The 11,674-nt window shown below is 36.6% G+C and overlaps 1 protein-coding gene across 1 annotated transcript; it reads left to right on the top strand.

The window, feature by feature from the left end:
• Positions 1 to 680: 680 nt before the first annotated feature.
• LOC145666097 (uncharacterized) lies at positions 681 to 1,646 on the top strand. The gene has a single exon (XM_081733189.1). It carries the CDS (start codon positions 681 to 683, stop codon positions 1,644 to 1,646), a length of 966 nt encoding a protein of 321 aa, XP_081589315.1.
• Positions 1,647 to 11,674: the final 10,028 nt, after the last annotated feature.

An 11,674-nucleotide genomic window follows, 5' to 3' on the forward strand; every position in this document is an offset into this window, starting at 1 on the left:
ATGGGTAGAACCTGGTCCCCCAAATGGCCTCATACGCCTTAGCATTTCATGCAGGGCTATGGTGGGACCTACGGAAGACCACGATATCACTGCCCATACTGTAACAGAACCACCCCCATGCTTTACAGTTGGAAGAAGACAGTCTGTATCATAGGCCTTCGACGATCTTCTCCATACGTAAACACGGTCGGCTGTTGGAAATAGGTGAAGGTCGATTTATCGGACCACATTACGTGTTTCCACTGCTCATGAGTGCCTTGTGGTCCTTGCACCACTGGATACGCCTCTTCGTATTTACTGTTGTGACCAGGGGTTTGGCGATATCGGCCCTGTCATGAATTTTTATTTTATGAAGTTCCTGTCGCACTGTGATAGATGATATATGGCAACAGTGATGTGTGACTAGTGAACGCTGTTTTTGTGCCTCCGACAAGTTACCGTGTAATGTGAAAATATAATCATCTAAGTGGGTTTTGGTGAATGTATTAAACACAGTAAGTACTGTAGATAATTGTTCTATATGTATAACTGCGATAAATCATATATAAAAGGCCTTATTCGTCAATTTTCCTTGCTGTGTGTTAGGCTGTAATGTAAACAAACAGTATTGCCAACCCACATTAATCTGCAAGTTGGGCACAGACTATTGCGTTCTGTTGGTTTCGATACATCGAATCACGATGAGTTCCTGCATCGAATGTAATAAGACTATTGTGAGACAAGAAACAGCTTCTAAGTTACAGTGCTCGGACTGTTTGAAGTTATGTCATCTCAAATGTGCTAAATTAGAAGAGACGGATTTAGAATTCATGAAATCAGTGAAACAACCCTGGCGCTGCAAGTCGTGTGATAAGACAAGAAGACGTAGCTTGCATTTAGAATCAGCTTCTTTACCAGAGACAGAATTGCCAACTCTTTCTGATGTGTTTAAGTTGTTACAAGAGCTAAAACAGGAAGTGTCAGATCTAAAGAGATCGAACATTGAAACTGAACGGGAACTTGGAAACTCGTTAGAACTGGCACACAAAAAGTTAGATGAAAACGCCGATTTAATCAGGAAACAGGCGGAAACAATACAAACTTGTTTAGCGACGGTAGAACAATTAAAACAGGAAAATGTGACATTAAAGAAAAAAATCACGGACATTGAACTGCGAATTGATGAGGTAGATCAATATAACAGACGAAATACATTAGAAATTTATGGTATTAACAAACAAATTAATGAAAATGTATTAGATATTGTAAAGTCTGTGGGGCGAGCATTAGATATGACTGTTACAGATGAAATGATCGATGCTTGCCACAGATTACCTGATTCATCCTCTGGCACTGGTGGTGGTATTATTGTAAAATTTGTAAGGCGTACTGATAAAGAAATGTTCATAAAACAAAGGAAAGTAAAAAGAAATTTAAACACAGTACATTTGGGTTATACTTACAATCAGATGATTTATGTTAATCACTCTCTCACATCATACAGAAGACGTATCTTTGGTCAAGCTAGAAAGAAGCAACGCGAAAATAACTATGCTTACTTATGGGTTGATTATTCAGGGAATATAAAACTGAGAAAGAAAAAGGAAGATACGTTCGTGTATGCTTTAAGAACACTCGAGGATGTTAACAACCTAGTTACAACCTAATGGATACTGTAAGGATTGGTAATTTAACCATTTACTATCAAAATGTTAGGGGTTTAAATACAAAGTGTCAGGAATTTTATTTAAATACATTAAGTAATAATTTTGATGTAATTGTTATTACCGAAAGTTGGTTGCATAGTAACCTTTATAATAATGAATTATTTGATGATAATTACAAGGTATATCGATGTGATAGAAATGGAAATAAACGTGGTGGTGGGGTGTTGATTGCAATAAGGGATAAGTACGATTCCAAACTGATTGACTTAAAAAGCGAAACAGAATCTTTAGTTGTAAAAGTAGTTGTACATAGTGTATCATTTTATATTGTGACTGTATACTTTACACCTGCTTCTTCTATTGATAAGTATATGTCTTTTTATAACATGTTTGAGTCACATCTGGATTTTCAATATCATAATATACTAGTTATTGGTGATTTTAATTTACCTTTAATTAGTGATTCCAAATATGACTTACAAACCGGAGGTAGCCCCTACAAAAATTTGTTAAATTTTATGAACCTATACAATCTATTCACCTTGAATGACATTAAGAATAGCAATAACAAAACGCTTGATTTAGTTTTAACTAATATTTTGAATACTGTAGTAACTAGAGAATTAATGCCGATGGTACCTGAGGACAAGCAACATCCTGCTCTAAGAATATTAATAAGTACAAAAAGTAATGTTAGTAGGGTTCAGAACGAAACTATTTATTATAACAATTTTCGGAGAGCAGACTTTCTTCAATTGTATAGAATGTTGCTTGATACGAATTGGTCTGCCTTGTACAATGCAGATTGTGTAGAACTAGCTATTAGCATATTTTATAATAAAATTAATGAGGTTTTCTCTAGTACGGTTCCGAAAATACGAAAAAGAACAAGTAGAAGATACCCATGTTGGTTTACTAAAGAAATCATTAAGATGCTAAAATTAAAAGATTACTATCGGAAACATATTGCGATAGCGGAAGAATATAAGGAATTATTTAGGCAAACAAGGAAAAAAGTAAAAACTATGATTAGTAAAGCATACTCAAATTATTTACGAGAAATAGAAAATAATATAAAATCTGATCCAAAATCTTTTTGGAACTTCTTAAATAATAAAAAAGTAAATCGTAATGTAATGAACTATTCAATGAAGTTTCAAGATGTTCCTCTTGAAACTACAAGTGATATAGCGGAAGGATTTGCTAGATATTTTCAGTCTGTATACACAGATAGCTCTGTACAAGATACACATCACGAAAATATTCTACCTTTGTCACCGAACTCGTTATCATTAGGCTTAATTACTGATGTCGAGTATAAAAGTGCTGTAAGAAAACTGAAACCAAAACGCTCATGTGGTCCAGATGGAATACCTCCATATTTACTAAAAGCATGTTCAAATATCTTAATGCGACCGCTATGTGCAATCTTTAATCTTATAATAAGGACTCAAGTATTTCCTGAAGACTGGAAAATAACACGAATTTGTCCAATATTCAAGTCGGGTGATACGTGCAATATTGAAAATTACAGGCCAGTTGCTGTAATTTGCGCTCCGGCGAAGGTTTTGGAACATATCCTATATAGCAGAATTTTTAATCATGTAAAATGCTTTATAGATGTCAATCAACATGGATTTTACCCTGGTCGATCAACAACTACAAATTTAATTAATTTCGTTCAAGATATACACAGTTCATTCTCAAATAAATCTAGTACACACACGATTTACTTGGATTTTAGTAAAGCCTTTGACAAAATAAATCATAGCATACTTTTAAATAAATTATCATCATATGGATTAACTCAACCTTTTTTAAATTTAATTAAATCATACTTATCTAGAAGGAAATATTTTGTTCAATACAAACAATCGAAATCATTAGAATACGTAGCTACCTCGGGAGTACCTCAAGGATCAAATCTGGGTCCATTATTTTTTCTATTGTATATTAATGACTTACAGTTCTCAATAAAACATTCCAAATACCTTATGTATGCAGACGATGTAAAATTATATAAAGAAGTAAGGTGTATTACAGATACAATAGAACTGCAAGAAGATCTTGATTTAATATATAAATGGAGTGTAGAAAATAAACTTAACCTTAATATTAAAAAATGTGCATTTATGATAATGTCAAGAGCGAAAGAGCGTTTTAATTGTTATTCATATACTCTTAATGGTGAAAACATGGAAGAAATTACCACATGTAAAGATTTAGGGGTAAAAATTACACGCAATTTATCATTTGATAACCATATCACTGAAGTGGTTCTTTATGCCTATAGACAGCTTGGTTTCATTATACGGAACACCAGAAATTTAAATGATGTTGTAGCTATTTCTATGGTGTATAATAGCTTGGTTCGGACCAAACTAGAATATACATGCGTTGTTTGGGCTCCATATTATAAATCTCTTCAGGATAAAATAGAAAGTATTCAAAAGAAATTCCTAAGGTATCTCTATTTTAAAACAATGGGAGCTTCCGCTATAAGAAACAAAATATCGTATAAAACCCTTCTAGATAAGTTTAACTATGTCAGTTTGAGTAACAGACGTGAGTTTTTTCAACAATTGTTTCTCTATAAAATTATAAATTCTTATGTTGACAATAGTAATTTCTTACAAAAAATTGGACTCAATGCTAGACCAGGCTATCTACGTAAGCGACATCTGTTGACTGTAGATGTTCCAAGAACTGAAATGTATAAAGGCTCACCATTATATAGAATGTGCAGTAGGTTTAATAGCATATCAGTATTAAACAAAGATCTAGATATAGCATTACCTCTGTCTCTGTATACAAAGAAGTTGAAAAATATATTGTATTAGAATGTGAATACATGTATTTCCATATACATGTGTATACTAATTATCTGACTGTTAATGGTTTCTTGTAATACTCTTCACGTTTAACGGTTTATACTCTTACGATAGTTATTATTGTCTTTGTCAGATATCTACAGAAATTTTGTCCGTATCATTATATTCACTATTATGTATAATATTATATTATATGAACTATCTATATTCTGTACCTTCTGTAATTGGAGATTCTATTCTCTGTTGAAGGACAATAAATAAATAAAATAAAATCTGTCAGTGTAGCGTGAAACCGGGTTCTGTAGGCCGGAATTAAATTCATATGTAATTTGCATTGCAGTGGTCTTCTTTTAAGCTGCTACAATCCGTTTTAATGCCCTCCGGTCCCTATCTGACAGGATTGACTTTCGACCACTGTTGTGCTTTGCACACGTCGTTTACCCCGAATTGTGTATGTCCTTGTGACATTGGAAAGAGTGCCTTTCTATACCCCACAATGTTCGCTACTGTTGCCACTGAAGCTCCAACCAGTCGGGCACCAACGATCATGTCTCTTTGGAAGTCTGTCAGGTCACCCATTTTACCGCACCACTTCCACACCATGATACTCATGTCAGAGGTGAACTGGTTACTACTGACGGAAGAGGAAGGTTCACATGACACATTGAAACCAAAGAACGATCAGCAACTCCAACACGTGTTGTACAGTGGAGCGCCTGTTTTTGTCCACCTCCTGTACACGTATATATATATATATCAATTAGACTCCTACTACTATAAGGACAGAACCTTTTTACAAGCCTGGTTTTGCAGAACTTTAAATACCTAGATATATATTTGGAGACCATTAACTAGTTGTACATTTTTCTTATGGTGAGGCCAATTAAAGATGTCATAATGCTTTAGTTCATTGAAAAATTTAATAAACAGTATTTCCCTCATTAAACCATCCTTCAAGTTCTTTTATCCATGGATTAACTTCTTGCATTCTAGTGGCATCCATGGGGATGTTATGAAAACGCATACTTTATTAAAAGTCGTATTACTCCTTGAAATGATTTTTTAGTGGATAAAAGGGACGAGTTAGTTCTACTATTTTTCCTCAGGTTACAGCACCTTCCTGAGAGAAAAAATGTTTTATTTTCTCAGTAGATGATAGGCTTAAGGGAGAATTCAATTACGACATACATGTGTTTGTTTCGACGATAAACAGGTGCTAACTTCGAGATCGTATTTCGAAATCGGAAAAAAAGAATAAAAAACTGTCTTTGATCTCAGGTCAATATTACCAACCTGAAGCAGCATAAACACCCTTCAGAACATCAAAATTTCCATTTTTCAGTCCAAATTCCACAATGCAAATATTTTCTTTAAGTCAGTAGTGTGAATACTCTCCTCGCGCGTATACAATAACTATGTCTTATATAACGATCTAGACAGTAGAGATCTGCACGGGCCGGCCGACTCTGTTATCTCTTTGGGCCGGGCCGGGCTTGGGCTGGCCGACACTGATTTCTCTTCAGGTCGGGCCGGGCTGGGGCCGATCAATTGCAATTCTTTAATAATTACTGACTTTCGTTAAACGATAATTGAAATAAAGCCAAACGTTGAAGAAATGTGCCCGTGAAAAATGTTACAAAGAATGCAATAGCTATTTACAGTTTGTGTTGCTTAGCGGCTCCACTTTCACTATAGAGGATTGCAGGCATTATGCGATAATTGAGTCTGACCTTGACCTTCACTAAACTCAAAATATAAAAGGAAGGGGTGGGAATGTTTTGCCTGTCGCTAAACAATATTGCCATCTTTACTTTATGCTAAAAATCAATTAAGTTAGATTGTTACAGGGAATGGAGTTTTTGTTCTCTCGATGATAGGCAAAGTTCTAGGAGGCAATGGTACCATTCGGAAGGCAAGCGTCAGGTTGTGAACCAGAGTTTAGAATATGTTTTTGAGGTCAGGTCAAATTTAGTACTAAAGTTTGAGAAAGATTGGGGCTAGAGCTAATTTTTTTAAAAAAATATTTTGGACCGGGGTCGGGCCAAAAACTTTTAAAATTTATCGGGCCCGGGCCGGGCTTGGGCCAAGAATTTTAAAAAAAACTTATCGGGCCGGGCCGGGATCGGGCCGAAAATCTCCAAAACTTTTCGGACCCGGGCTGGGCCGGGCCTAGGTACGTTCGGGTTGAATTGGGCTCGGGCCGAAAAATTCGGCCAGTACAAGTCTCTACTAGACAGTCTTTCAACAGTAAATGGAAACCTAGTATTACAGCACGCACATAGCAAAATGACACCTGGAACACAAAGAGTTAAACGCACAAAATAGTCCAAATTTTAATTATCGTACCATATACAATGTATCCACCTACCTCCGTTAGTCTCCAATCAAAATTACCATCTCTTCTTCTTTATGTTACACGTTGGGCAGCGATACTTATCATAGAATCCTACACTTACTTCAGACTTATCATAATCCGACTCCATTATAATTACTCAGTCATGAGCAAAGTAGCTCTTTACCAAACGTCCTTCTTTACCTACACGTAAACTCATATTTGTTGTCGTTGTTAGAAACATTGAGTTCCTCACCATTTGTAAGCCAGAACACAACACAAAATTTAAACTTACCGGCAGATAAGAAATTGTGAGATTTTTAATGGATTTATCGTTCTAAGAATAGATTGATGTACCACTGCTCTTAACCCTGTATTCAAACCGCAAGTGAAGACATAAACCATCTTCAGTTTTAACGTTAATTGCTATATAGGGATTTAGATTTCTGGGCTTTCGGCATATATGGCCATGTTAGCCCGTCAAGTTTTGAGGGATGACATCAATCTGCAAGCACACTATCAGGGGAAACGGAAGGAAGAAACAATGGGGAAAGGACGGAAGCGAACTACATGTTAGGTACCACCCCGGCATTTGCCTGGAGTGAATGAGGAAAACCCAGGAAAGCCTCATTCACGATGGCTGAGCTGAAAAAGCTTTTCGCACTTTTTCGACTGAGTGCCCCCACCGGGAATCGAACCCGGGAACTTTTACAGTGAAGGCGAGGGCGATAGCGTAAATTGCTATATAATGAAACAGTAAGATGTAATGAGAGACGATTTTTGCAATCAATTAAACATTCTAAGAATATACTCCACTTCTACTCTAATCTCTCTACCAGTCGTTCTATCAGAAAAAATATCCCTGGACGGCACACTTACAAGGGAACCTTCCGAAAATGATAGTTGCAGTGAAAGATATGTCCAATGCCAATTGAAAGAGCTGTAACAGAGATAAGCATTCCCAAAAAATTAGCTGCCCATAGCAATAGGTTCAAGAAATATAAGGGGTGGAAGTTCGGGCAACAGCGAGGTTGGACAAGGGGCAAAAGTGCAAATTCCGCAAAAAAGGGGAGGCACGGCAAAATACAATGCTGGCAAGTGATGTATAGAAAGAGACTTGCCACAATAGGGAACAAATGGAGGCCACCAGTAGGGTTAACAGTGTTGCCAACTGCAATAAAAGTACTTGTTTTGCAAAGAGCACTATATGAATTGAATGCAATATTCAGTGTCATGTAGAACATAAGATATGGCGTGTATAATCAGTGGTACAATCTAACAAAAGAAAATAGAAAAAAACAGAAGTACGAAAAATACGGAAAAGACGAAGTTTGCCATAATGCGCCACATTTAATCACGAGCTGTGCATATTAGAATGAACAAAACAAGAAGCACCGACTATGCAGAAAACCGACGTACCTAGAGTCGAAAAGAAAAACGAGTTCCAAAGTTGTCAGCACTGGCCATGAAAATCCAGACAAGTCTAATATAGTTAGGCCACTCGCTTCACAAAAATAAAATTCCGGTAACAGGCATCACTCGGAATGCATCAATGCTAGAGTGATTGAGGCAATGCCAGGTCGGGGAACATGAAATGGTTGGGTTGAGCCAACAACCTATAACAGAATAAACATTATGACATGGTTGGGTCGAATGTGGGAATATACAGGGTGTCCCACCAAACTTTGTAACCTGAAAGATTTGAGAAACGAACAAAAATGTGACGGATCCAGTTGTGCAGGAATGTACCAATGTCAGGGGATGATAAAAGTCTGAAAAGCAAGTGCCCCCAGGATCCCCATCATAGGGAACCAGGAGCCAACTTCAAACTTTCAATTGGCAACAGGGACCAAGTGGTACCTCTCTCGATAGATCATGGAATGTGCAACAACACATATAGGAAACAATTGCTATATGAAGCATGTTTTTCAAAATAGCCGCCACAAATATATGTTGTGTTTTAACATGGCATCGAACATTGTGATCTCAAATTGCTGCGAAGCGAAAAGAGATTTTGCAAATCCAATTGCACAGGAATGTACTCATGTCGAAGGCCAAGAAAACTTTGTAAGAAGCAAGTCCCCAGGGTCCCCATCAAAAGGCTCGAGGGGACAACCGTAACATTTCAAATGAGAACAGGGACCAGGATGATATTTCTCTGGATAGATACAACACCGCCTATAAGAAACATTTGACATATGAAGCACGGGCTTCAAAATGGTCGCCAAAAATGCACGTTGTTCTTGTCACCGAGCAGATACTTTTGGCGGCCATTTTGAAATCCCATATAGTAAATATTTCTGATATGCGTTGTTGCATATTCCATGATTTATCGAAAGAAATATAACTCGACCGATGGTGCTATTTGAAAGTTTGAAGTTGGCCCCTGGGACCCTATGATGGGGGACTTGGGGGCACTTGCGTCTCACAGAAGTTTCTCGCCCGCTGACATGGGTACATTCCTGCACAACTGGATGTGTCACACGTTTTTCGCTTTGAAACTATTTCAGTCGCAGAGTTAGGTGGGACACTCTGGATACATCATATAGGCGGTGATAGTACTGCAGACAGCAACACACAGCAGATCAAGCCTTTGATTATGTTTTCTTTCTACTGGTGTGGATATGTGATAGAAAAACCACCAAAGGTTCCGACACCTCTAGAGTACTTTTTCGAGACATTCACAGGCGATCATTGTACCATGTATGACGGATTGGCAGTATTCCGCTGTGCTCACTCTAAGGGCGGGGAGATTTGCTTAGTGGTTTTCAAATCCCCTGGGTTTTCTCATTTAGGTTTTTAAAGTTGGAGAGATTTGGCTTGTGTGTGTCAAGAAAACCCGAGGTTTTTGCCCCCTTGGTTTTGGTAAAAACACCAGCAAAACACCAGTGGTTTTTTGTCTGAAGAGTTAAATATCTCTGGGTTTTTAAAAATGAAGATATTTGGTCTACAGTGAAAAAAACCAAGGTTTAAAACCTAGCACTTTACTGGGGGAAATTTATCCTACTGGTAGGAGTGTTTTTTCAGACGGAATAATTTCCTGTAATCAACATGGACGAAATAGACCACATCGATTACGTGGGTGATGTTATTGAGAACCAGCCTAGTGATGGGCAGTGGGAATATTCCCGGTGGGAAGGAATTTAAAAAATGGGAATATTCCCGGGTTTTTTCCCTGACCTATAAATTCCCGGGAAGGAATTTATTTCCAATTGTTTACTTTCTCTTCCAAATTATAATAACCATATTTTTAATTACTTTATTTTAATATATTATGATTTATACTAGGTTTTAAAGAATTTGGAGGTTAAAAAATTTAAAATTCTTTGACTGTACTTTATATAACTAATAATATGTTTTTTTAAAGTTCCATTTCCATTTGCACTAAAAGGTATGGTAATTGTTTAGAATTGGGGGGCCAAAACTAGCAAAAAGTAGGTTGATTTACGGAAGAAATGAGTTGATAGTCGTGTTCAAGTAGTCAAGAAAGTATCGAACACATTTTTTTAATGCAGTAGAAGGTTTGTACAAACCGTAAAGGTAAGTGGAAGTGATTTATGTGAGAAAAGAAAGTAAATTGTTGGTTACGAAGATAGAAAACAATGTGCCATGCGGGACTCTAACCCGCCTTCACTCGCTAACGCTCGCTCTGCAATGCTGTCTGAATTTAATGTTGGTAACGTAATTTAACGTATGAAACCATAAAACAACCGCATCAGAATAGAATATCGCAAAAAAGTAGGTGCAAAAGCTGGCCCCCGATGCTAAACAACAGCCAAAATTAGCAAAGTACTAATTTAGAAATGATGAAAAGGAACCATTTTTTAAAGTAATTTAGAATTATGTAGAAATAGAGATGAACTACTATTAATAAACCCTGAACCACCGCTAGTAATAGACGTCGATCTGTCTCCACTCTCTGATTCGAATTTCTTAAGAGTTACTTGGACATCTCTTACATGTGATTTAACGAATGAAATTTCGAGAAATGGGCAGGTATAAAAGGTCGTGTGTGACAATGTTACATGCAAAATTACAAAGATAAGAAAGTATCTCGCAAATGGGGTTGTGAACATACATATTATTGCGCAAATGCCAAAATTGTTTATAACATTTAAAAATTTAATATGTTTATAATATCAGTAGTAGAGTCAAGTTTAGAAAAGCCAGTTACATGTAAATTTAAACTGTTTAGCGGTTTAAAAATATGTGGACTTACTATACCATTTTTGAAACATATTTACATTCATAGGATGCTATTGTAAATAAATGTCCATTTATGCGTACTCTCTAAGTATAATAGAATATTAATAAAATAACATAACATCGTTCTGAATATACATTTTAAAGACTCCTCTGGGGACAACAGTAATAACATACTATGATATAAAAACGAATTTATCTTTGAAATCATAATATAATAATAGAATGCAATTTTCTTTGATTGTACATAAATTCCCGGAAAATTCCCATTTTGGGGAATCTTCCAGGGAATTTACCCATCACTAAACCAGCCACACCAAAGAAATTATACAATACGTGGCAGAGTAGATCCTTTGGCAGTCTACAGTAATGAAGAATTTGGAGATCGGTTTAGCTATACCAAAGAAACTTTCCGAGCATTCATAAATTTGATTGAAGAAGATCTACACAAACCAGTACGTAAGCATGACTGCTCTGCAGATTTACAGGTATTGATTACATTACGCATTCTCCGCACAGCACTTTTCAACGAGTGGGTGGTGATTTGGTAAATGTGCAACGCACAACTGCAGGAAAAATATTTCACAGTGTAGTTGGAATTATAGCTAGAAGAAGGCATCAGTTCATAAAAATGCCTGCAGGAACAGAAGTGCCTGCAGTGA

The sequence above is a fragment of the Thermobia domestica genome, chromosome 12 (assembly GCF_964235325.1).
Source record: "Thermobia domestica chromosome 12, izTheDome1.hap1.1, whole genome shotgun sequence".
In the NCBI taxonomy this organism is placed as follows: Eukaryota; Metazoa; Arthropoda; class Insecta; order Zygentoma; family Lepismatidae; genus Thermobia; species Thermobia domestica.